The sequence below is a fragment of the Lipophrys pholis genome (assembly GCF_963383615.2).
Source record: "Lipophrys pholis genome assembly, chromosome: 7".
NCBI lineage: Eukaryota > Metazoa > Chordata > Actinopteri > Blenniiformes > Blenniidae > Lipophrys > Lipophrys pholis.
The window spans coordinates 22,285,581-22,311,305 of record NC_137638.1 but is presented as its reverse complement, the minus strand read 5'-3'; the positions used below and the strand labels follow the sequence as shown (position 1 = coordinate 22,311,305).

At 40.5% G+C, this 25,725-nt stretch overlaps 3 protein-coding genes across 6 annotated transcripts in view; 1 reads left to right on the top strand and 2 right to left on the bottom strand.

Annotated features, from left to right (window-relative positions):
• Positions 1 to 7,481, bottom strand: part of pebp4 (phosphatidylethanolamine binding protein 4) — a 54,341-nt gene extending 46,860 nt beyond the window's left edge. Inside the window, exons 1-4 of one of the 2 annotated variants that reach the window (XM_080468417.1) lie at positions 7,364 to 7,472; positions 6,469 to 6,504; positions 6,265 to 6,368; positions 5,945 to 6,077 (exon numbers count right to left, since the gene is read on the bottom strand). In XM_080468417.1, coding sequence (XP_080324543.1) covers positions 5,945 to 6,077; positions 6,265 to 6,368; positions 6,469 to 6,504; positions 7,364 to 7,366 — 276 coding nt within the window. In that variant the 5' untranslated portion in view covers positions 7,367 to 7,472. Of the gene's footprint in view, positions 1 to 5,944; positions 6,078 to 6,264; positions 6,369 to 6,468; positions 6,505 to 7,363 lie in introns of both variants that reach the window. The other variant, XM_080468418.1, reaches the window with a different exon arrangement.
• Positions 7,482 to 10,275: 2,794 nt separating this feature from the next.
• rhobtb2a (Rho related BTB domain containing 2a) lies at positions 10,276 to 17,965 on the bottom strand. 2 transcript variants are annotated; one of them, XM_080468411.1, is made up of 10 exons: positions 17,509 to 17,965; positions 15,543 to 15,744; positions 15,294 to 15,397; positions 15,017 to 15,202; positions 13,997 to 14,937; positions 13,770 to 13,888; positions 13,080 to 13,230; positions 12,878 to 12,966; positions 11,541 to 11,646; positions 10,276 to 11,324 (listed from the first exon to the last, which is right to left on the bottom strand). In XM_080468411.1, exons 1-10 carry the CDS (start codon positions 17,568 to 17,570, stop codon positions 11,119 to 11,121), a joined length of 2,166 nt encoding a protein of 721 aa, XP_080324537.1. In that variant the 5' UTR covers positions 17,571 to 17,965; the 3' UTR covers positions 10,276 to 11,118. The 2 variants fall into 2 exon arrangements, with proteins under 2 accessions (XP_080324537.1, XP_080324538.1); XM_080468412.1 differs by lacking the exon at positions 17,509 to 17,965 and adding an exon at positions 17,288 to 17,318.
• Positions 17,966 to 20,081: 2,116 nt separating this feature from the next.
• Positions 20,082 to 23,151, top strand: ido1 (indoleamine 2,3-dioxygenase 1). 2 transcript variants are annotated; one of them, XM_080468414.1, is made up of 10 exons: positions 20,082 to 20,236; positions 20,700 to 20,795; positions 20,875 to 20,994; positions 21,080 to 21,198; positions 21,289 to 21,303; positions 21,403 to 21,502; positions 21,666 to 21,783; positions 21,861 to 21,912; positions 21,991 to 22,139; positions 22,237 to 23,151. In XM_080468414.1, exons 1-10 carry the CDS (start codon positions 20,144 to 20,146, stop codon positions 22,632 to 22,634), a joined length of 1,260 nt encoding a protein of 419 aa, XP_080324540.1. In that variant the 5' UTR covers positions 20,082 to 20,143; the 3' UTR covers positions 22,635 to 23,151. The 2 variants fall into 2 exon arrangements, with proteins under 2 accessions (XP_080324540.1, XP_080324539.1); XM_080468413.1 differs by lacking the exon at positions 21,289 to 21,303 and having other exon boundaries at positions 20,875 to 21,206.
• The last annotated feature ends 2,574 nt before the right edge of the window (positions 23,152 to 25,725 follow it).

Here is a 25,725-nt window from a genome sequence, read left to right as displayed (position 1 = left end):
ACAACAGACAAAAGGACGTGATAGAAAACAGAAAAAAAACCACTTTGGCTATGAGGTATAAATGTGTCAAGAACAATCTCACTTATCCGCACGTCTCCCTCTCAGTCCTGCAAAGTGAGTGGTTCTGTTTGCACCTGCAGCTGTCCGCATGCTGCACACATGCTGCAAAAGGTGCAAATTATTCTTCCTCTGCACAAGAGTGTGTTGGAGATCTATTGCTCTCTTCACTGCAATGAATATGCATAATCAATCCAGAGCTCTCGATAGCAGGGGCTTGTAATTCTTTCCTCCTCGGAAGCCCACATGAATCATATATGTTGTGTAGTAATGGGCAATGACTGAATGGTGCGGGATACGGGTCAGCTTAACAGGGTGTTATAATGACAAAGGGGAACATTAGCTAAGGAAATAAACTCTCTGAATCCCAGCCAAACATGCTGATTTAATCCAGCAGAGCGAAAAAAAGAGAAAGAAAAAACACCCACCTGATGGCATTGAATATGCAATTAGATGGATATTATAGTACATGTTTCACTTTTTGACCCTTGCTGCCATATATAGGCACGAGTTTACCTCAAAAGATGGCTCCTTGACTCGTGGCTGAACGCAGATCCTCACCTACTGAGAATAAACTCTTCAGCTCTCCGAGCTCTCACATCCCTGACATGAACACCTATCAGGAATCCTGCATGGGTGGACATGTAGGCTTTCCTAGGAATGACAGGGTCTGTTAGAGAGGAACCCCACCCTCGCTTTCTCCAGCATGCCAACACAGAGGAGAGTGGGCAGCGCTGAGACGGCAGCCTGCCGTGGGCACTGCCAGGCTTAAAGCTGCCCTGTCGTCATCAGAGGCTTGCAGAAAAGAACACTGAGATTCACCAAAAAAAAAAAAAAAAAAAAAAAAGAGGAGGGGGATCGTTGCATTTAAATCCTCTCTCAACGCCCCCACATGTTTGAGCAAAGCATAAAAATCATTCACGGAGAGAGAGAGAGAAAGCGAAAAAGAAAAAGATAGAGAGAAATAGAGAGGAAACAGCTATTAGCAGCAGTAAGCAAGCTCAAGAGATCATAGTGAGGCAGCTCTAATCGCGGTAATGGTTTAAACCCTCATTCCATCCACTAGATGCAAGAAATGTCTCCCCAAAAACAAGGCTTTGAAATCCTCCATGTCTAAGAATGTGCCCTGTGGCTATGGTCCTTACTAAAAAAAAGAAAAAAGAAACAACAACTCCAAAAGTGTCTCCAATTTTGGAGTGACTACACAGTGAAAACAGCAGTGCTGTGGTATGTGTTGTTTACGCGAACGACATCACTGAAAGATGACCAGAAAAAAGACTGAAATAGTTTAAATTAAACAATTTGGACACTGAGATTAGTACACTTAGCCGGGAAATCACACACATCAGTGTGTATGTGGATGCTGAAGAGACTCTCTCAATCATATTTATATTTTAGAAAAACAATTTGGATAAATGCAACCAGGCATTTTACAATATACGAAGGTACGATGGCGCTTTGAGATGAAATATTCGCTCAAAAGTTTCCTGGCTGCGCCAAACATACAATCGGACCAGCTGCCACGCAACCAAATATATACAGGTATTTGAATGTTCTTCACGAGTGAGTTCCTTTTTATCTACACTCTTCTTTTCGATCTTTTCTGTGGGCACGAATTCATTTCAAAGGTTTTCTGTCCTGCAGCAAAGTTTGCTGCTTCTCCAAAGAGCCTCCGTAAACACCCTGAACTCACATATCTGTTCCTTTCAGTGAATCAACATTTCCTTTAAGCATTTTGGCATTTGCAGTCGATATTCATATTGACGGAAACAACCAAGACTCAAGATTTTTAAACAGGAGCTGATACCTTCTTTCAGGATTAGGAAACCATTTTAGGGGGGATAAACTGCATAAATCTGTGAAACCTTTAGTGAATAAGTAATGATCAATAGTCACACACACACACACACACACACACACACACACACACACACACACACACACACACACACACACACACACACACACACACACACACACACACACACACACACACACACACACACACACACACACACACACACACACACACACAGGAAGCAAATGTTCTTGTTGTGCTTTTAGTTACTTGCTTCTGGGAAAATCTCTTTATCTTGATCAATTTTCAAAGGCATCTTTTACGCAGCATCTGAAACGTAAGAGAAAGTCTGAATGATCCAGAGAGCTGTCATGAGACAGCAGCTCGGCTCATCGTGTCTCTCAAGGTGAAACGAACTCGAGCTTTGTGGGCCTTCCTGCGTGCAGTTTGCATGTTCTCCCTGGGGCTTACTTGGTGTATCTCTAAATGTAAATATAAATGTAACTGTGTGTGTGTGTGTGTGTGTGTGTGTGTGTGTGTGTGTGTGTGTGTGTGTGTGTGTGTGTGTGTGAGTGCGTGTCCTTGCCCTGTGTTGGACGAGTGACCTGACCAGGGTTTACTCTCCCTTTGCCCCCCTGAAAAAGGGTATCATAGATTGATGGATACATTTTATTATAATTTTTTTTAAATCTATGAAAAGAAAACCAATAAATACCAGAAAACAAAACAATATGCAATTTTAAGCAATTTCTAAAGTCAATTAAGTGTCAAGACAATCAATACTATAAAATGAAAATACACACACTAAGTCTCTCAATTTGTCTTTTACAGTCATGACACAGCATCTTAAACCTTCTTAAATCATGTTCACCAGAGATAAACCGGATCTGAAACACAGGGATAATCAGTAATCGGTCCATTTCCATTGGTCCTGCGTTATTTCTCATTGTCTTTATTTATGAGACTAACTGCAACTGAGCCACGCTGGTTTAGTTTAGTCCCAGTAGCCAACACGTATCCCACTCACATCAAACTGAAGATAGTTTTGAGGCTTCTCCGTGCAATTAGGACTTCTGAAAATGCTCCACTAATACACACGCCAGGTTTTTGTAACTCCCGAGTTCAAGTGGCATGTAGTAGCTCCGAAGTTTGGACACAGAAATCTGCAGTTTTTGTGGCCCTTTGCTTTTGTTTTTGGTCATGAGCACGTATTTAGAGGCAGGTTTATGGGACTGCTGCCCATTGTGTTCCATTACAATTACTCAGCAGGCATGCATCCCGTCCCAGTAATGAAGTGGGTGTTGCAGTGGGTGGATTTGAGCGGCTACTATTCTGTATTCCTGCTACTGGGTACAAGAGCTGAGTGGCAGAGAATAGCAGCAGCGCTGGCAGCGTGGCACGGTGACAGAGAGCGTGGTGGACCAGCCGACCAGCAGCAGAACCACAGGCAGCAAGCTGAGCCTTCAATGCTGTGTGTTTACATAAGTGTCAGAGGAGAAATGGAGAATTACATTTCAAAGCCCAGTAAATAAAGTTTGTATTGATTTAATCTAACATGTAATCTGTTTTGCTGTCTGACACTGATTCTGGCAATAAAAGAGAATCATGTAAGACAGCATTATAGATAATACGACCATACATCAAAAGGAGTTTGAGCGGGAGAAGGGCAATAGATCATGTTCAAGCTGGACTGCTTAGCTCTGAAATTCATAAACTAGCTCCTAAATCGAGGTGGCTTTCAATTTAAGTTTTCAATTTACAGATGTAGGGTTTTCAGCGGCGGTTCTGTGGACTGAGGCGTGTATCTCTTTCAACATTAAAACCACAAACTATGGATGAATAAACACTGACAAATATACAACATAGATTTTCTGAATGAAGCTCTGTCTGTGAGCACTGAGAGAACAATACAACACAACACTGAAGACAGAATACAGTATCATTTCTGAAAAACATGTTGCTTTTTTTCTCTTGATGGGGTAGTAAAGTCATTCAAGGGGCTGTGATGTTGATGTCCTGCTCGGCTTATGACTGTTTCCATGGTTTCTACTTTATGTATTTTCACTTCTGTTCATCCACATTATTGATAAGTCAAATTTGAGTTAGTTTCAATTTTGAACATTTTGTTTAATCATCTTATAATGTAAGAGAAATTAAAGAAAGTTCATTTCTGCTGTTTTCACTCCTTATTTTATGGGCATGATATCGTTTGATCTTCAGATTCTCTGAAAGATCCAAAGCTTTTGTTTGGTGTCTGTTGCAGTTCAGTCTAATCACCTCAAACTCAAGATGGAGATTTATTTTTAAGATGTGTGTTTTTAAAAAAAAATTGTATTCTATTATTATGAGTGTTGTTGTTTTCACCTATTAAAAAAACAACAACAAAAATCACTTGTCAGTGGACCAAAGACAAGAGTGTTAACGACATTACTGTGAGATGACATTTCATATGGCAGAAACTGTAAAACCAGAGGCAACATAACCTTTGTTTAACACAATTGTTCACGCGGAGGATTTCAAAAGATGATGTGCCAGCGCCACCTGCTGGTGGCAGATTACATCAGCAGATCAAATATGAGACCAGGTAATTCGGCAGTGGTGGAAAAGTGTATTAAATATTAGTAATTGAGAACTAAACATTACTACTCAAATAAAACTACTAGACTGCTTAAATTAAGCGCAATCATGAGCAAAAATACTGTTGCAAAAATACATAGATCGTTTAGTTAAATAATTTTATATTATTAGCTATTAAATAAAAAGCAAATGAAAAAGTTTGACTGGTCAAATTATGATCTCAGTTGGAACTTATACATTTGAAAGTAGCAAAGTTATTCATTTGGCATAAGTTGTACTTAAGTATGAGAGTAATTTTATGCTCGAGAAAATTAAATTGTGCCACAGATTACTACTTAATCACAGTAATGTTGTAGCGAGTATTTGCAATTTGTGCCTTTCCTCTTAAAATCATAAAGTAGAAGGTAAAATCATATTCAAAACACGGAGTGAAATTTTAATTATCTATATATGCACACTTCTCACTGATTTATTTCCTATGCCATCACCAATGTGTTCTGCTGAGGTAGACATGACGTTTAGTTAATCCATCACTGCCCTCTAGCGTTAATAAATAGGAAGTGCAAATTTGGCAAAAACCATCCATGCACGCGTCCTCACTTTACGGTCACTTTATCTAGATTGCTTGAGGTCGGGCCAGATGAAGTTGGACGTACCCAGTTCGAGGTCGGGATTGGGTCGGATGGGAACTTTCTAAGTTTGCATTTTCAGCTCCGATCAGTTCCAGCAAGTGTGAGTTGGATAAAGTTGCAGGGAACGCATACCATTGTATGAAATGGAAGGAGCTGTAGCCTACACCAGCTGACATTCACAACAGTCCCCGAATCTATAACATGGGTCAACCCACGCATTCACACCTAAATTATATTTGGGATTACAAATTGACTGAGCATACAGGTGTTTGGCTTGCTGGAGAATTTTAAAATATACACGATAAAAGCACGTGAACAAAGATCAAATTTAGAATGATCATGACATGTTTTGTTTTTAATTCTCTCTCAGTTACTGAAAATATGTTTCTGTTTAAAAATGTTTAACAAATGGGCAGACACCAAGAGATTCTAATGCTAAAATCTTGATTAAACTTACAGTGCCCACAATTAGTATCCATTACCAGTAGGTTGTGTTTTAGAAAATCAACATTTTTAATGTTCTATTTATGAGACAAGATGAATAATAGACTCTCATTTAAAAACCATCACTGGGAAATTAATAATCACTGCTCATATTGATGTTGTGCAGCAGTAGAACAATTTTAGATCTTTCGTGTTCAGCTTTCCACTTCTCTGGGGTGCCACAGTGTTGCAGGTTTTTAATGTCTCCATTCCCCAAAATACGAAAACAAAAGTGTGCGTCATCATGGAGGCCTGCGGAAAATATGACCCCGTCTTTACTATCGGGAGTGTTGGAGCAATGAAATGTGCTGTGTGGCCCTCCAGAGCCGGCATTCCGACACCTCTGCCGTAAACAACACAAACATCCTGACACACAGAGTGTCATGGTGTATCCTACCTCCTCTGCTTCAGAGTAGGAAACCTGTGGGGCTTTCCAAGCTGTGCTGAGTTTCTCTCTGAGTTTCCGCTCCTTTGGGATTATGAGGCATTCTCTGACGTCCAGTTCTGGATAGATCACCTCAAGTCCACCACTATGAGCAATGAAAGATAGAACTCAGCCTACACAGTTTTGTTACGAGATCCATACAAAAGACAGTGAATAGATTCACATCCAAGGGTAAAAATAGCCACAGCAAGCTCTGATTTAACTTTTGCTGTATTGGCGTGCCTCTGAAGTCCCATGATTACATCTCTCTGAGACATTTAGTGGTGACTTACTGACAGAAGGAAGCATCCACAGCGTTCAGGGTGTCTCCTGCTCCCTCAACATGGAAAAACGCTAAAGTGAAGACGGACAGCACCACAAAGGTTGCCAATACAGCCTGTAGAATAATTGTGATCAGTTAGGCAAAGAACAAGTAAAAACCTTTAGTATTGTATTCTCCATTTGAATCCATATGGAATGGGAAATGGTTTAATAACCTCCTCGCTGTCAGGGTCAAATGAAGTCTGTCTGCACTGCATGGTAGAATAGATACATGTCATTATGTCATTCAGCTTTCTAAAAGAATAACTCTCAAACAGATATTACAAAAAACGTTAGGTGAAAAACTAAACATGGAAAATATCTACATCTATTTTTTTTTTTTTTTTAAGGCAGTGCTTCCACTATAAGTAATTATTAATTGCTATATCATTGTCCAACTTTCAAAAACTCTGCCAATGTTTCTTTGGGCAGACTAACAATCGTAGTAGTGCTACTATTGTTTGCTTGGGCTTTCTAATAAACAATAAAGTTGACTTATTTTAATACCTTGTCTTAATAAAACTTTATCTTATTTATTCTCCTTGTATGCATTTCTTAATCAATTAATTTAAATTTATTTATTTGTAAAACACTTTGAATTGCCTTGTGTCTGAATGTTGATATTTATCACCCACATCTTTATCTGTAAATAAAACACCAGGAGGCACTATATTGCACAGAATCCCAGTTTAAATGAAAACGCTGCTCTTCATTTAAACTAGTTGTAGCTTCTGTCTGAATTTATTCATGAACTTCTTCGTTTATGCGTTTGTTTGTTTGTTCATGGGGGAGGGGGGGGGGGGGGGGGGGGGTACGTTACTACATTTAACTAATGCTTTTTTTCTAACTCACGGACTTTGTACCTCCCTTAAAATAGACTCGTAATAAACTGTATTCTAACTTGTTGTGAAATACTAACATAGACGTCAAATTAAACCCTTCATTTGTTTATACGTGCTGTGTGTCACATTAATACATGTCCGTGCAGATACACAGCAGACGACGCTCAGCCTGCCTTGGTCTAAGAAATACTAAATGTAAAAAAATAACACAAGACGTTATAAACATTACCATCTTTTAGAGGAGCTCCACTTGCTGCGTGTGGCTGCAGGTTTGCTTCCGTAATATCAGCAGGATGCAGAAGTTCTCACGATCCGGCTGCAAACTTGTCACATGACATGACAACTCATCACCCAGAAAATAAATAAAACAACAACAAACTGAGTATTTGCTCGTTGTTTATTTAGTAAATAGTATGTACACATTTTCAAGAACACATGCTACAGAATTTCCGATTTACAGCTCCTAAACAATAAAAACAACTCTGAGAACAAAAATACCTGGTGACCAAAGAAAACGTCCTCCAGGCTTTCAACACTGAGGAAACATTCAAGTTTTTTTTTGTTTTTTTGTTTTACTTTTGTTTTGTTTTGTTTATTAATTACTATTAGATTTTCAACCATTTCTGAACAAGGCCTCTTAAACTATGCAGTAGTGATTGTGCAGCATATAATATATTCCTGGTGCTGCTAAAGCTCCCTTTGGTTTGTGCTTCTCTGCAGCTGTGATATTAGCACCCACAACATATGGAAATGGGCCCCGGTGATACGTTCCTCATTATTTATATTCAAATGTTTTTTTCTACTATTTTATTTCTAATCTGACATTGTCTACCTACCTAATGATGTTGCAATACCCTCTAATGCCTTTTTGAATAGAACCTGGTGCTACAAAGCAGTGCAATTTTGTAGTTTCAAAGTGAGACATTTCAATATGCATAGTAAAAAAAACAACCTATATCACTATGCAATAGCTTGTAACATTTGCAATGCCAAGTTTAAATAAGTCATCACACAATAAATATTTACATGTTCGAGTTGCTAAACTTCCAGTGTCCACACTTTCTCAGCATTTTGTAAGGATGCAGACTCAAAAACTGGAGCTAATCAGCATAAAGTAACTTTTAAAATAATGAGACAAATTTGAAATCCCTGCATTCATTTCATGGGTAATATCACAAATTGATGCCTTGATGTCAGAGTCTTTAATTAGTATTGTGTTTGGTGTTCTAAACCCGATGCAGTGTTCAGACTATAAAGCACACGTGCGTCTGTCTCCTCAAATCACACAGCGACTGATTGCTTCAAATCCAAATTATGGATTATGTACATTTACAAATACACACGCAGCCGCCTAGAGAGCACCATGGTAGCTTAAAATATAGCGAAACAAACTAGTGACCACAGTAACACTACTTTACATTCAATACCATACACTACAGTACACTGTACATTAAGGCATGAGGTGTTGATGCAAAACATCCGCAGAATATTCACTGAGAAATGCAATGCACTGAGGAATGACATGCATGTCTATGGACGCATCAGTCTCACCAGGACTGAGGTAAATCTCAACAAGATGGACCCTACTGTTGTTAACCTGTTACTTCAAACTACATGTTGTATGAACTTGGAAAATCTCAATCAAAATATTCAAAATCAGTATAAAGACAAATCTGGTTAAAATTTCTGGTGGTGTAAATTTCTGAGTCTGTGTGGCAAAGGTATTTAAAATGATATTTAATATGTTTAATCAGCAATCCACACATTGATGAAGTAGTTGAGAACAATTTAAAGCTACTGCTTGGAGCACCAGCATTTATCTGAATCCTATATTTTAAATGGCCGACAAGTAAACTATTTCTTCAAGCCCTGATGATGTGGTCTGGTTTTTAGGCCAGGAGTCGACACAAGCAAGTAATTATTGTTTGTCTCTGAATTGATTCATAGCACTTAATCATTTTAAGCTCTTGGTTGGGACCTCAGCGTGTGTCCACTTTAACAATAGTGTGAAACAGAATGACCAATCATGAAGCAAGCTTTTCTCTAACATATGCTGCAAAAGCAAAATGTGTAATCAGAATTTACTCTTTAACAATAGCATGTTTAATGGATGTACCATATATCTTTATAATGATGTTCCTATGAGCACGTGTCTACTTTGTACTGTAATCCTAGTTCACTATGAGTTAACTGCTTATTTGAACTGCCTGTAATTTGCATGTATATTACAGAATATAATAGATGTAACCGGAGGTCAGCACAATGGGTAGTCAGTTATTTTTCAACAACAGTTTGTAGCTGCACAGTAACTATATGCAAGTCAAGTCTATATTCAGTAAATGTATTACTCAGTAATACTATGATTTTGATCACTGCCTGCAGTGCACAACATCAGATAACAGCACATTAGTGTTGCAAGTTACTTGCAGTTCATCTGTTATTTTATACAATATACAACACTAACCATTTTCACCGAGCACCATGCCGACTGATCCAAATAACGCTGTAACAATCAAGTACAATCTTTAACATATACCGTGAGGTGTGTGAAACAAATCAACAACAGTGATTTGATATAAACCTCTTCACAACTGTTTAGGAAATGTTTGAAACATTTTGTGTCCTTCCGGGTTTCCTTTTTCTGAGTATCTGCTTCAGCGTCACTCACAGTGGCATCGCGACGCCACACTGTCTTTGGTGCTTCTCCATGATGCTGCTACTGGAGGTTCTTGTGAGTGTCTCACTGGAGAAAAGTCCCAAAGAAAAGTGCTCAAAGTGTATAGAAGAGTATGGATGAGTTCACCCAGGCATGAGGAGGCCTCCCGCATGTTAAAGTCTTACAAAGCCTGCTGCAGACGTTCGAGGTGGAGGAGGGGGACTTTTTTAAACTAGAATAATTCTCTGAATGCTAAAAGACCACGAGTGACAAAGCTGGTTGTGTCTAAGCGGTCACGTCAGCTATGGAGAGGTTTCTATTGATTCTCAAATACTTTATTTCCAGGATGGCCGTGATCAGATGATGAAACTTCAATACAACACTTAATAACTTGGGGAATGTGATATAAATTTATCTTGAATAAATTCATGACCAACCTAATTTTTGCTGGCTTTTTTCTTTTCTTTCTTTTTTTTTTTTTTTTTACAGAAAAATCTCTTTGATTTTGGATCACTTGTGTTTCAGGACACTGAATGCATTCATGTAAACTAAAGCCCTTTTGTGACAAGAGGCCCCAAATCACAAGATCACAAATATGCAAATGCTGAGTGTGTACAGACTCACAACACGTTTAGCTGTGCAAAATGCGCACAAACATTCAAAAACAGAATGACTGTACAAGAAAAATAGACGTGCCAGTTTAGTTTCTTTCCTCTATTATGCATACATGGCCATATTAAGCAAGGTCAAAATTAATGACTTCCAACAGCTGATTCTGGGCAGGCCATGCTATCATAACATCCTGTTTATGAGCTCATACTGCACACATCGTTTGGTAGATTGTACAAACACTTAAGGGCAAAGTGTTATATCTCTGAGACTTGAGTTCTGTGTTAAATTGCTGGTTGTTGCAGCTGATAAGCAGCACTTGGTTATCACTTCAGGCTAATTGATGATGGTTAATGAACACAGGTGTAAAGTTCTGTGCCAGCAGAGTCCTATTTTAAAAGCTAAAAACAGGAGGTGGAACTGATATCACTATCCATCTGAGTGGATATTTGCGCCAGATATACTGTGCCATATTTCAGTGAAGTCTCAAATATTCAAATCCGAAAACCTAAAGAATAAACCTCATTACTTCAACAGGCAGACTGAGCCGACCTCGCAAACCTCGAGAGTTGTTTGATTGCAGGAGCAAACAAACAGCGGGAGAATACATGTGCCTGAATAACTGGGGCGTACCTTGCCAGCAGTGCTTATCTTGTACCTATTTAAGACTTGTATCCACTCTGGTGTAGTCCGGAGATGACCTGCCCTTACCACGGGGGTCAGATGACAGCAGATGAACCAGAAGAAGGAGAGTTCGAGTTTGGGGAGGATGGGAGGTTCCAGAAGAGCCACTTGCGTTTACATTGCCGTCTCTGATACAGGTAGTCCTCCTTGTCGCGCTCTTTGCGTGCTCTTTGGTAGTGGTCGTCTTCCTTCAGATACCACACGGGTGGCCAGCGATGTTTCTCAAAGTACTCCTGGTTCTCTGTATCAGAACATACTGCTTCAGGACATTGAATGAATAAGGTTGGGAACATTATTTTTTAAACGAGTCCTTGGCTGCATTATAAGATAGTGGATCAATTGATTTAACATGCTTTAACAGATTTCTAACTATTTCCTATGTATCAGCATGTCATCTTGATTTTCACAGTGAATTAGATCTGTGCCGTTTGTGTATGAGCAGATGCATGCAAGTTACCTGTCGACTTGGCCTTCATGTCGCGGGGGAACTTGCGACAGACGCTGTTGTAGTTGGTGCAGATGTGGTGGAGACACCAGCCTGTGAGCTGCTGGGCACCGTGGAACTGTCAACATACAAAGTCCTGTTGTCAGATCTGTGAATGGAGTGTGGTGTGATCGGATGTGTGTGCCTACCATACATGTACATACGTATCAGCATCTCCTCAATTATTTTTTTTTTCATCAAAATCTGAAACCTCTTGACAACGATTAAGGCGACATCATTTAAACAGACATGAATAAAAAAAAAACATGAATACAAAAAATGTTATAAATTTTTTCTAAGCTGCAGCATCTCAATAAGGGTCAGGTCGGTTTTTATAGGTTCTTATTCATACGTTCTATTTCATACATTCGTCTAATGATTACATAATTATTCTTATATTTCAAGTATTGAAGTCATGTGTGGTTAAAAAAAATGTGTTTATTGCATTGTAATCTCCAGATTGTCTTGTCAGATCTAGTCTTTTTTGTAGTTTGTCCAGGTTGATGTTCAAGACTGTGACATCTTTTTTGTGCTTGTGAAGGTAAGAGGCTACATTAAGCTGGGGCACTACTAAACAGAGAAAAAATAGCAATCGGCCTGTTATCCAAATGAGTCCAGTCCTGAATCCTGTTCTTTTTTCAGCCTGCTGTGACACTACAAATTCATGTCTTTTTACTCACTACACTTTCTGAAAGGATGAGGATGAGAGGAAAGGAATCTCACTGAGATGAAAGAATGAAATACAGTAAAAAAACAAGTTTATTTTTTAAATGGTAAACCTGACAAATATGTTCTATAATAATGGCTGGAAGGCCTGTCAGCATTAGCATTTTCAGCATGCAGCCATCATTAAGCGTGATTTTGATAAAGTAGCTCAGTCACATGGCTCCATAATAAAACAAATAGAAATAAAGTTCTAAAGAAGAAACAAATGAATATGTTGCTGCATATAGCATGTAGAGTTTGCATGATATACAATCCAGTTGAGTTTAAAGGGATTCAAAGTACAAAAGAACCTCAATACAAATACAGGATGAACTAAAATCCTGAAGCTGCCTCATTTATCGAAAATGCATATCATTTCAAGAGGTTTTTGTCATTTATTTAGTAAAAAAAAAAAAAAAAAAAAAAACCCAATAGGACTAATAAAATTGTGTTACTTTGGTACCATCTGGTGGGTGGAGAACAAAGTCCAGCTTTCTCGAGCCACTCACCCTCAAAAAATGCCCTCATTAGTGAAAATCCAATTTGCCAAAGCCTTAAATAAGTGTTACACATTCTTGTTTGAGATGATTGATAGGCCACACTACCTGGGCCATATCCAAGTACACCAGCACATCTCCATCAATGTCAGCCCCCATCATTGCTGCCTCCGTCAATACCGTCACTGTGTAGAGCTCTGTAAGAAACACAAGAGGTTGTCACTGTTAACACCGACTTTCAAATTGGAACATTGGCTTTGCGTAATACAATCCTGTACTTCGCAGGGTAAAAATCTATTTAATTTAATACCTGTAAGTGCCACCAGGTGGGGGAGGCAAAGACGATTGGCAAGAACAATGAGCTCCATTGCATCCAGGTCAGATCGTGAACAAAACCGCCCCGTATAGAGATATTCTAGCACAGCCCTCATACAGCTGCGAGTTGTGTTGGGAAACAGCACCTTAGAAACAGCAGCAGAGTGCATTTTGCGATTTAGTACAAAAAATAAAAAATGAAAAATTCAATTAAAGTCGAAACACAAACAGACATCTTAAGAATTATTTGCATTTAGCATTTAGCTCCACTTGAGCTGCAATTGAGAAAAAAGAAAACTGCATGACACTCAAACTGTTCCAAAGCTCATAATTCCTAAATTATAGCATCCCAACTTATAACTAAGTAGAAAAAAAAAATGAATTTGCATGTATAATTTGGGTGTATTATTTGCTGACAAGCTATAAAAATGAAATAAGAGTGTGCCAACAAATGCAGTATGCTCGCAGAAGTGTCTTAATTGTATTGAAACAGATTTGCAATCCTGTAATGAAATTACACTTTGCACATGGCCTTCTGGTGCTCTACTTGGATCAGCACGTCGATTGATCTTTGCCACAGTAGTGGGCTTTGAGTACTTCTGAAGTAATTAAATTTTAACTGCTTCATGAATCCACTAATAAAAAAAAAAACGTTGCTAAAATTCATGCGGAAAGTGTTTCTTACCTCCTTGGTGCAGCTCTCCACAAAAGGCCCACCAAACATAGCTGCCATCCAGTCACAACTAGAGATGAGTAAAGGCTTGTGGGCCATGATGGTCCCATCGTCTAGCTTGAATACAACATCTGTAAATATAGCAACGAGACGCTGGCATCTGCATCCACTCCATTTCAAGCACAAAAACAAAACAAAACAGAAGCATGAAAAAAGAAATTAGGATGATTTTCACCTACCAGAAAAAGTGCCCTTGGCCAAGCACTCCTTCACTCGGTTTGTGCGCCGTACATGGAAGGCTTTGGTGATTTCTTGGTTCATGAAGGCTTCGTTGTTAAGAATGTTTGCCACCATCATCCGCAGGTCAAAGACCTCCAGCAGCTCAGCAATGTGTGCAATGTGCATTAGTTCTTTCTCATTCTCGTCTAGCTGACCAGTGTATAGGTAGCGGAGGACTGCCCGAAAAGGACCAAGCTGCATGGACTGGTCCATGTGCACTACAGTCATGGGCCTGGGGCTGTACGTTACGGGGTCGTCTACCAGCTCCTCCTGGATGCTGACGAAGGCTCGGCTCCACGAGGAGAGCAGTCTGCCCCGTCTGCCCCCTTCAGAGTCTTTCAAAGTCCCGTCACTAGTGCAGGCCCGGAGGTTGGCCCTGTCTCCATCGTCGCTGTTCTCGCAAACGTCAAAGCTAGCAGCACGCATTAGTAACTCTCGGCCAGAGAGAGGACCACGAGCTGGCCTTTCGGTCTCCTCGCTCTGTGTGTCCATGATGAAGAGGTCGTAGAACTTTGAGGAGGATGTCGCCAAGTAAATCTTGTGTGCAAAAATTTTCTGTCGCTCCTGCAGGACCAGGATGACGTCAGCGCAGTGTGGGTCCTCCAGAAGTCCGACTGGATGCTCCTCGGTGGTGGACGGGGGAGGAGGCACAGTGATTATAGGTGGGGGAGGTTTCGGCGGCAGGAAGGGTGCCTGAAGGAGAGGCCGCTGGACATTTCTGAGGTGAGATTTCCAGAACTGCAGGTGGCGGCGAGAGATGAGAGCAGCTCGGATAGCGTTATCAAAGACGTCCTTGACGCCAAACTGAGCAACAACACTGGTTTCATAGTATGGCACTCCCAACTCTTTGGCCACCTCCCGGCCTCTCTCTGGAGGGAGAATCTCATTCGATTTAATGGGTCTGGAAAACAATGAAATACATCAATGACAAATCTAAAAGTCTCCAATAGTTGAAATTGCGGATGGGTAAACCTACAAACCTGGCCAAAGGCCTCCGTGCTCTATTCACTGCCTCCAGGTCTGCATAGCGCAGGTCCAGCTGACAGCCAACCAAGATGACAGGGGCACGGGGACAGAAGTGCTTAATCTCCGGATACCACATAGTCTTTACATGGTAGAGAGAGTTGGGATTGGCGATTGAGAAGCACAGTACCACGACATCAGACCTGAAGAAAACAACAGATAGAAATCCTTTGTCTCAGAGACGAACCAGGTCACATGCTGTTGAAATAGCAACACATCTTTACAGTTTCCTACCTGCCGTATGCAAAACGTCGATCCTTATGATGATCTCCAAAAGTGTCCCAGAGCCGGAGGGACACGCTGACGTCATCCACCACATCTCTGGAGCGCTCTAACACCTAAAGAGAGATTCACACTTTTATATGGAGAAATCCTCACCGATTTTCTGTGAATTGTCTGAATAGCTACACTGATATATCCCTAAATAACAAATTCTGTAATATAAAAATAAAATGTAGTATGCAGGAAATCTGTGAAACTCACCTCTTGGCACACTCTGTATTGGTCAATGGCCCAGACTGTGGGCACATGTGTAGCGAGTAACTGGTACTGAGTCAGTGTGGCATTGCAGGCCCGGGCACAGATGAGGCGGGTCTTTCCAACTGCATTGTCTCCCACCACCACACACTTGATAGTTTCAACGTTTGGCCTCTCATAGTCCATATCAGAATCTTTCAACTGAGACCTGTCGAAAGACACGCAAAAAGCTGCATCAGCACCGGCTGTCCTGAACCACTGTCCCGAACACTAGTCCTCATCTGCACTGCTCATTCTGCCTGCAGAGCTATCAATGGATGGTCTCGTGACTTCCCTGTGCCCATTCACAAGTTCCCTGTCATCGCTTGTGCTACAGAGAGCAAACATTTAAGCAAACAAATCCTGTCTTCACTAGACTTCACAGGCGATCCAGTAAGGGAAAATAATAACAGTCCAAATCAGGCTTGATAGAAAACTGCAGAAAATATAATGCTTGAAAAAGGATTGCCTGAATGTGTTTGTCCGGTACAGGTTAATCGAGGCTGATACAATCCTAACTAGTTTCTGCTGTAATCCATTTAACTCTCTGCAATCCTTAAATGCCCCTCCTTGATTCTTTACTGGACTACAATCCAATTATAGCAACGTTACCCTAAAGCCTCAGTCATGAAAGCCTGAACACATGACGATGAATACAAGTTATCTGACATACATGCAGACACTGTCATTCAATGAAATGGAGGAAAAAGGTAAACAGACCATCTCTGTGTCTTGAAAATGGAGGTGGATGATCTAGATACCCTGACTGGTTTCCAAGGAAACCGCAATCTCTGACATTGTGCTACAGCCTATATGAGATCGTCCTACTGATAGGTTAGTTTAATCCTACAAAGACTAGTTTTTATGAAAATGGTCATCCTGGTATCATAGCCTCACCTTATTTTAGCTCCGTTCTTGTGTGAACACAACACACAGGACAAATAAAACTCTGCCCACAGTCCCTAACTTACGTCATGGCAGCTTTCACTTCCACATCTGAGTTTACATGCTGGAACACCTCTCCTCCATTTCAGTTTCACCACCATCCTTCTCCTTAAATGCAGTACTGCACTTGGAAAATCACAGCCATTCATTGGCACATATTCAGTGTTACCTGCTTATGAATCAGTTCAGCTTGCTTGTATTCTTGCATCAGCCTGGAGCCCACATACCCCCATATCATGACACAGCTGCCCCCCTTTCTGGAGCGTCACTTTTGTTCAGTAGCACTTCAAACAAAGGTATTTGATATTATACATATATGATTAAAAAAAAAAAGGATCTCTCACAATGCCGGTGATATTACTCCGCTTTACTATGATTTTTTTTTTTTTTACCCCCAACTAAAACGGCTCCTTGCAGTTTGTAGCCATTCATAAAAATCAGCTTTTCATTGACTGCACAATCTGCATCCCTATAGGCTGGATCTCACTTTTATTTTAAGGCATAAACAACTGACAGTCCGACCTTAGGCTGGGCCTGGATGACACTATAAAGATACAACGCCTTTATATATTACTCATTCACATGCCCTCTCCTGTAACAGTCTCGGCTTCACTGCGCAACCCACGAATTAATTGACCGTTTTTTTTTGTTTTTTTTTAACATAGTCAGAGTCTAAATAAGCTGTGAGGCTATCATCTGGAGAACAGAGGTAGAGAAAGCCGCAGATATCTGGCATAATAAAGATGATAAAAGTGTGCATATCCTACCAGGAGGACCGAACAGTCCCTCCACCACCGAGACACTAGTCATGAGGCTCTGCTGCATTACATGTTATGTAACGCCCCGTCACTGACTCCTGAGCCTGTTTATCCAGCTCCGAGCGCATCGCAATCAAAAAATAAATAAATAATTGGTGGAAAAATACAACCATAAGGCGTTAAACCCCGATCCGATTCGAGTGGGAATAAACGCTACGGCTCGTCCTTACCGTAACATAAGGAAGTGCTGCATCGGGTTGGTCGATGGACGAGACGAGACGCAGGGATCCATCGGATGCAGCTCGCACCTGACGGCAGCTCGTGTTTAACTTCATCTTCGAAGGTGAAGGAGAAGGCTTGGAAATAGCCGATGTTTTTGTTTTTTTTTCCTTTTTCTTTTTCGGGAAAGGAGCTCGGGATCAGCACGTTGAGTCCCGACGCATTGCCAAAAGTGCGCCCGCCGATGTGAAGCCTGTCGGTGCGCTGCAGAGCTGCAGCCTGGCCGTCATGGAGCCTCCACTTTACTGTAAGGCCTCCCGAGCTAATAATAGGCAGGCGCACAGACCAAAAAAAAACAAAAAAAAACCCCACTCCCCATTCATTACAAAACACTGATCCACTTTAAATTCGAGCAAAACTCATTGCACAGCGCCTAAGCAGCCCAGATCGACTGGCTTCCAGTCAGGCACGGACATGTTCGCAACAATCGAGGACTCTGCATGTTGCTCTGTTTGGCAATAAATAAAGTGCATATACTCCGGAAAGTAACCACACTGGGGGAATAGTGCCAGAGTGGAGTTAAACAATCAGAGTACAAACGCACGCACGCACACACAGGATCACACCTGCCCTCCAGGCAATTCAGAGTGACCTATGATTCTCCTATGCCTGTTTTTCCACGGAAACTAATGACCTACTTAATATCTAAATATATTACACTGACTGACAGATTACAATTGAAATAATTTACTAAATGTTACCCAGTAAACCATATTATCACAAGGTATGGTTTTATTTTACTTTTGCATATTACCATCATTACTCGCACTGTACTCGTATTGTTTCCCAACATTTAGGTCCAAATACATAATCTAGACTACCGATCACAACACATTAGTTTAGATTAGATAAGATTAGATCAGACTGTATTTATTCCATATGGGGAAATTCGGTCATCATAGCAGCTCCACATTACACACACAAGACAGGATCAGTTTCTCCTGTTGAACAGGTTAAAAGGAGCAGGTATGAATGACCTCTGGATAGATGCTCGATTTCATAAATCTTTTTTGAAAAGAAACAAATACAATTGTTTTCAATAAACCTGAAGAAAACAATTAAACAAGCACTGTCTGATTATCAGGTAGTTTGAGTTAAAGCTACTGCATCTATTTCACATTTATCACAGTTGGTGCACATTATCTGAAACAACTGCTGGAAAAAATGTGCTGATTAAAACTGGGCTAATTTCTCATTTAACATTGAACACACGCAGCAATTTCTCCTGTACGTTTGCTTATTTGATAGAATTTTGCAAGATAAGCAGTTTCACATGTGATAAATAAACAAAACGTACTCACCACTCGCAAGTACTGACAGCCATAGTGCACAGACGAAGGAAAGCCTACAAAAGACAGGATTTAATGTGATTGAAGAAGCATTTAACTCCAGTCCAGTCCAGTGTCATGAGAAGAAGTGGCTTCAGAGAGTTTGCAAATTGATTTTTTATCAACAAGTCTGGATAATTATTTGATCTTGGTTGTTTGTGCTCTGAGCCACATCTCTGAAATCACACAGCTTAATAATGCAGTTCAGTGTTTGTTCATCTTAACTTTGTCCCACCAAGAAGATCACATCTCTTCTGACTTTTATAGTTGCAAATGTTTTAAGACATTGGTGCAAATGCTGCACTGCAGAGAAAAATACCTAAAATTGTTCATATCAATTGACCTTTGAGACACTCAGATAAATGTATATGTTCATATAAAAATTAAATAGGGTAGACAGTGCATAGGACCCTATTGAAACCGTAGGGATTATTCTTATATTCTATTACATCCTATATTACATTTAGAGTTGATATTCATGGACATGGACTAGTTCTTTTTAACTTCTGCAGTGTTCAATCTCTTCCACCAGGTGAGGCTCACAGTCTATGTTTAATAAAGTAGCTTTTCAGTTCTGACAAAAGGAAGAATACATTTTTCTTTATGACAAAATGTTCTGTGTAAACACTGAAATCAGAGTACAAAATAAAAGCTTGTATGTTTTCTTTCAGCTATGTTTACAAAGTTGTCTTCCAATAATAATTATCTATCAATCTATCTATCTATCTATCTATCTATCTATCTATCTATCTATCTATCTATCTATCTATCTATCTATCTATCTATCTATCTATCTATCTATCTATCTATCTATCTATCTATCTATCTATCTATCTATCTATCTATCTATCTATCTATCTATCTATCTATCATGATAACCTGCTAATATAGATGAGTACACTGCATGCAAAGTAAACAAAGTATACTACTATTTACTATTTCTGTGTAAAACACAAACAAATACTTAACTGTTTTAGTGTGTGCACAAGTTCTTCTCTCAGTCTGATTGCTTCCGGAATGACAGAAATGATATTTACAAATCCTCTCAGCTAAGTAGGATTGATCATTGCCACGGCTGGGTATTGATTTGCTACACTTTTCTTGAAATTGTGCAACAGTATAGGGGGATAACTGCTGTGTAAGCATTAACCGTACGACAAAGAGTTAAAGTGAACTATGTGCTAGAGTCCAGTCAGACCAGTGTCACCTGAACCTTTCAGATAATCGTTGCTGTCTTTGGTTTTCTGTAACTTTCTCTATGGCTTCTGTAGAAACGGACTGTGAAGCTCCTTTCTCTCTGGACTCCTACTATGTCTCTGAGGAACTTGGCTTTATCCTTCGTGCACCTCTGGTAGGTGGAAAGAGCTCTTCTACAGTTTATCTTTTTTTAATCATTACTCAGTCAGTCAGAGGAATGCGTGCTGCCAGATTACAGCTTGTTGGAACAGAATTGCCATTGGTGCACATTGATACACAAAGAAATACACAGAAACTATCCACACAGTGTTGTTATAAAACCGTTAACTCATAACTGGAGTGCTGATTGAGACCAACTGACAGGACATTTTAAATTTGGCACGGCTCATGTTTGTTTTATTCCCTAATCCAACATCAGCATGTACTTGCAATGCTGATGTGACATGCAAAACAATTTTGCCTGTTTTATTCGCCTTTGCACTGTGACTTCAATGTGAAAATGCAGAGCACCGCTTAAAGTTAAAAATAAAAACGTGACTGTTGTAAATGTGCCCTGTGTGAGTTATTCTGCATTGTTTTTTATGACGCACACTAACCTGAAACCTTCTTGTTCGAAGGATGAGCTTCCACCGTACTACCAGCCATGGATGGATATTGCCCTGCGGGTCCCAGAGCTTGTGCACTCTCATGAGTTGCGCTCCTATGTTAACAAGGTAAAAGGGGGCAATAAACTGCCCGGGAGAGTTCACCGTCTTTATGGAGCCATGCTTCAGGACTGTTATTCCTGTCTAGATGCCACTGCTGAGCAGCGAGTTTCTGCAGAAGCACAGAGAGTTACGGCTGGCCCACCTGGCCCTGGGCATGATGACCATGGGTTACGTGTGGCAGGAGGGAGAGACAGACACAGTTGAGGTAACAATGTGGTTTTCTTTGTGCCATCTACAATCTTGGTTGTTTTTTTGGGGGGTTTTTTGGTCTTTATTCACTTTTATGTTAGGTGCTGCCACGTACCCTGGCTGTTCCATACTGGGAAGTGTCACAGCGGTTGGGACTTCCCCCCATTCTTACTCATGCAGATGCAGTGTTGGCAAACTGGAAGAAGAAAGATCCAGATGGGTGAGACCGTCAGCCTCCTGCAAATGGTTTCATCAGTGTCACATATAAACCTGTCTTTCTTTATGTCGATCTGCATATCTCTGGTTTCAGGCCCATTGATATGGAGTAAGTACATTTACATAGTTTTTCTTTTCATCTATATGTCTAAATGGACCACACTGCTTTGTTGTGAACAAATTGTATTGGTTCATTTTCACCACGAAGGAACCTAGAGATGCTCGTGAGCCTGCCAGGGGGAGAAAGTGTCCGAGGCTTCTTTATGGTCACCTTGCTGGTGGAGCAGGCTGCAGCTCCTGCACTGAGGGTGAGGATGTTTTACAGTCTTTCTACAGTCTTATTGAACAAAAATGTAAAACTCAAAGTGAGCCAAAGTGAGCAACTATTAAATAGTATTAAAAACATTTGAGCGGCTAATTGTTTATTGTACTGTTGATTGAAGACTATTGAGGAGTGTGTCTGTGTTACAGAACATTCCCATTGTGATCGATGGAGTCAGGCGATGTGACACTGAGGCGATAGAGAAAGCTCTGGAAGGCATCAGCCGGTCTATACAAGACATGACTGATGCACTCAAACTGATGCATGGTGACTAACTCATATAATCTTCCTGCACCAAAATGTATCATATTAAATCGTGTTTTGATTAATGTTTTTATCTTAAGAGTACGTGGAGCCTTCGGTCTTCTATGGCATTATGAGGATCTACTTGTCTGGGTATGGGAACGTCTTCATTCATGACTTGGTGGTAATTTCTCTAGAGAAACATGGTTTGAAATTAAGCATTTCATATAGGTGGAAAGACAACCCAAGTATGCCAAACGGGCTAATTTATGAAGGAGTCCAAACACAACCGCTGGAGTATTCGGGAGGGAGTGCAGCACAAAGCAGTCTGCTGCACTGCTTTGATGAGCTTCTGGGAGTCAAACATGAGGACAAAAGCAGTACGATGATTCAAGCTTTCTTCACTGACAGCTACAAATGACTGAGAATGATTTTTTGCAGTGATGATGCAGTCTTTTCCCTTTTTTCCTTCTTCAGGTTCCTTTCTAATCCGCATGAGGAACTACATGCCACCTGCTCACAAGAAACTGATTGAAGACATTTCTTTGCAGCCCTCCCTCAGGAGTTTTGTCCAGCAGCAGGCCACCGAGCAGCTAACGCAATCCTTTCATCTGTGCGTCACAAAGCTGTTGGCTTTGCGCAGCTACCACATCAATGTTGTCAGCCGGTTCATCACTGTACCTGCTGCTCGCGCCCGGCAGCTGCGTAACCAGAGCCAGGACTCAGAGGAAGGGGAGGTGATCAGCAGAGCTCCCACGGCACTAGAGGAGAGGGGCACCGGCGGCTCTGGCATCATGACGTTCCTAAAAACAGTGAGAAATCATACAAAAAAAGCATTACTGTCTGAGACAAGCAAAGGAAAAAACACACTATAATTCATTCGAACTGTCACTATGAAGGATTCAAGAGCAGAGATGTGGTATACATCACTTAAATAACATAAATCAACTATGATTACATTGCCCACTCTTGTATATGTCATTAAACAGATGGGTTTTGGCAGAAAGACAGTGGGGGCCTTTCATTGCTTGTCTTGCATATAGCTGTGTTGTGTCTGTAAACAAGCCTCAGCTTAATAAACACGAGTGATACCAATCATTCAGTCCAAACCATAATTCAAACCATTGCTGTTACTTTCCATTACATCCAACCCCTAATTCCTTCTTTAATCTGAACTTGGATGCCAAAAATGTAGCAGATCTCTGTTCCAGACCTATGTACCTCGAGGACAATTGGACGTTCGACAGCTCAAGTCACTTCTTTCTGAGAAAGTTTTTGTGAAATTCATTTCTATTTGAGGTGTGTGACTTAAAATCGTGGCAATGTTGTACTGTTTTTTTTCTTTTACTTAGAGCACTGCTAATGGTTTGTGAATTAAAATATTTACTGCCAAAAAGGATTTGCTTGTCAATAAACTTTAATTACTGCAGTACCCGATGAAACCATGGCAGGGCACTGAAGGGCAGCATTATAAAGGAAAGTTTGCCTTTAACAATGTATGTAAGGCACCAATAGTTGGTTGCATGCAGGTATTCAACTTTGTTTTTGAAACAAACTCAACCAGACAATAACAACAACAATAATAATAATAGTAATAATGTACCCCTTATTAGTCAAAGAAGTGTGAAGATGTACTTAAATCATCATACAGGCCACAACATGACTTTTTTTTTTTTATCTTAGTGTACAATCATCCTTTGTTGCGACTTAACTTTACAGCGCCGCTTCACAGTGAGGTTGTCATGTCGAAGCACAATGCACAATGCAGCACAGAGATGCATCACTTATCAGAGTAGTTACCTCAGCTCCCCTGTCTTCCTCCTCCAGCCCACATCCAGCCCTCACATGCCCCACTATGCTTCCTGAACCGTGTGTGTGTGTGTGTGTGTGTGTGTGTGTGTGTGTGTGTGTGTGTGTGTGTGTGTGTGTGTGTGTGTGTGTGTGTGTGTGTGTGTGTGTATGTGTGTGAAAACCCGGTGCAATGAAGGGATGGATTGTGGCATGAATGGCTCATGCTGTGTAATCTTCACCATTCCTGGCTTGTCTCCACTGGTGTTTCATTACAATAACAGGCTTGCAAAATCAGATAAGGTGGGACGACGCAGCAATTACACATGACGATTCTTCCCCCCGAACCTGAGTGATCTACTTTATTTGGCAGCCTTTCTTTTCACCTGCTGGTTAGCAGGAAAGACAATGGAAGAGCAGAAATGATAGAACATACCTGCACATGCAGCCTGTCATAATTTTAGCGCATGAGATTATGAAAACAGAAGCGGCCACTTTAGTCTGACAGATGAACACCAACATGGAAGCCAAGCAGTCACTGGGTTGGAAGTCATTCATGCTTTTGTTGTACTCATATTTCAGGCACTCAGACAACCTGAGAAACGGTTTCTCAAAACACGACAAAGTGACCTGAGGTGAGGAGGTGAAAGGTGAACAGAAACTACACGTAGAAGGAGATTGATGGGAGGAGAAGACGAGGGGACAAACAGTGCATTTGCATCACGGGCATCTGATTAGAGCCTTCTTCCACAGCCAAAGTAAATAAACTCTTTCCTTATTGCCATGTACGTGGAGGACTCCCTGACAACCCAGCCATAAACACCAACCATCTCTAAGGATGTTTTTATTGTGTGGTGGGCGCTGGCCCTGCAAGTGTGAACACCTGCTTTAGAAATCATTTGGAGTGTGGACACATTGTTGTGGGGTGTGTTACAATATAAGGATGTATAGGATGTCTGTTGTTTTTATGATATAGTCAGTTTTTGCCTGAAAATATTCAGAGAGGCAAGAGGCAAGTACAAAGGTTCTGTTGTTGCCGAGGATGCACTCGCCAAGAAATTGCTGTAAAGAATTAACTCAGCTGGCTAAAAACGTGATTTTCCTCACAGCAAAGGGCATCTGAAGTCACTCCTGTTTTCATAAAATCTCCTGAAACATCCATATTCAATCTATCAAGGCCGACAGGATTATGAATGAGTGTTGTCCTTTTGGTTAGACAATCGGATATCTGTGCCTTGGTGGTTAACCACAGGATATCCTGGACTCTGTTATTTTGAAACTGAATTTATGATGCTGCCGCTTACCTCAAGCCAAGCAACCCTGGGACCTTTTCTCACCCTGAGAATGAGGATACTCGGTGGCAGAAGGGAGGGACTGATTGTCTTTGGCGTGTACATGATGGGGTGTATCTGGGAATTAGATGCTTTGTGTGCAGCACAGTGGGGAACAGGGTGTTTCTTCCACTTTCGCTCATCCTGACTTCACTATTTTTGTCAAACCCCGACGTCCACACACCCACAAGTCACACATAATTTACTGAACAGACACCATTAGTTAAATCCATGTCAGATGGGAGATCTTTTGATGGTTCAATACAAAAGAATGAATCCGATTTCACGAGCTTTGTAGTGAACAGCTGTATTTCCACGTGTAGCAAAATTACAAGGTAATATTGATTTTCCATCATTTCCTGTGGTTGGTTTATATTTCATGTTGGAACATTACTTTTTGCCCTGTATAAACCACATTGTTGACAAAAATGAGATTTCTCCAATAATTAGCTCTTCAATATTCCAACAGCATGAACTATCCAGAAAATTAATAAAACTTGTCTTGATGGAATATAAGTATAAACAGACCTATTGCAATGCATAATTTATCTGTTCAAAGCTCAAAATGACATAGAAACAATTTAATAATCAGAGAATGCATAAATCACAGTCAAATCTGCTCATGTACATACTGTAAAGAGACGTAATATACTAAATACGATTTTGGTCTTTTTATTTACAGTGTTTGAAGCTGTGTTGTAATCACGTATTTCAGAGTATGACATTATATTGGTGACAATTTGGACATGTCTGCACTGTGATTCTGCAACTCTGAAATATTCTAATTTCTCTGCATCAGAAACTGTCTCACGTTATTTATCCACCGTTGGGGGGAAACAACTGAAAA

What these genes read in the sequence shown, in the direction of transcription:
- rhobtb2a (XM_080468411.1), bottom strand. Translation starts at nt 17,570, where the DNA reads ATGGATCCCTGCGTCTCGTCTCGTCCATCGACCAACCCGATGCAGCAC. An exon ending in GGCCAAGGGCACTTTTTCTG is followed by an intron (nt 13,889 to 13,996) that starts GTAGGTGAAAAT and finishes CTATATTTACAG; the next exon opens with ATGTTGTATTCAAGCTAGAC. An exon ending in TGTACTTGGATATGGCCCAG is followed by an intron (nt 11,647 to 12,877) that starts GTAGTGTGGCCT and finishes GTATGTTGACAG; the next exon opens with TTCCACGGTGCCCAGCAGCT.
- ido1 (XM_080468413.1), top strand. Translation starts at nt 20,144, where the DNA reads ATGGCTTCTGTAGAAACGGACTGTGAAGCTCCTTTCTCTCTGGACTCC. An exon ending in AGATCCAGATGGGTGAGACC is followed by an intron (nt 21,207 to 21,402) that starts GTCAGCCTCCTG and finishes TTCACCACGAAG; the next exon opens with GAACCTAGAGATGCTCGTGA. An exon ending in CTGCAGCTCCTGCACTGAGG is followed by an intron (nt 21,503 to 21,665) that starts GTGAGGATGTTT and finishes TCTGTGTTACAG; the next exon opens with AACATTCCCATTGTGATCGA.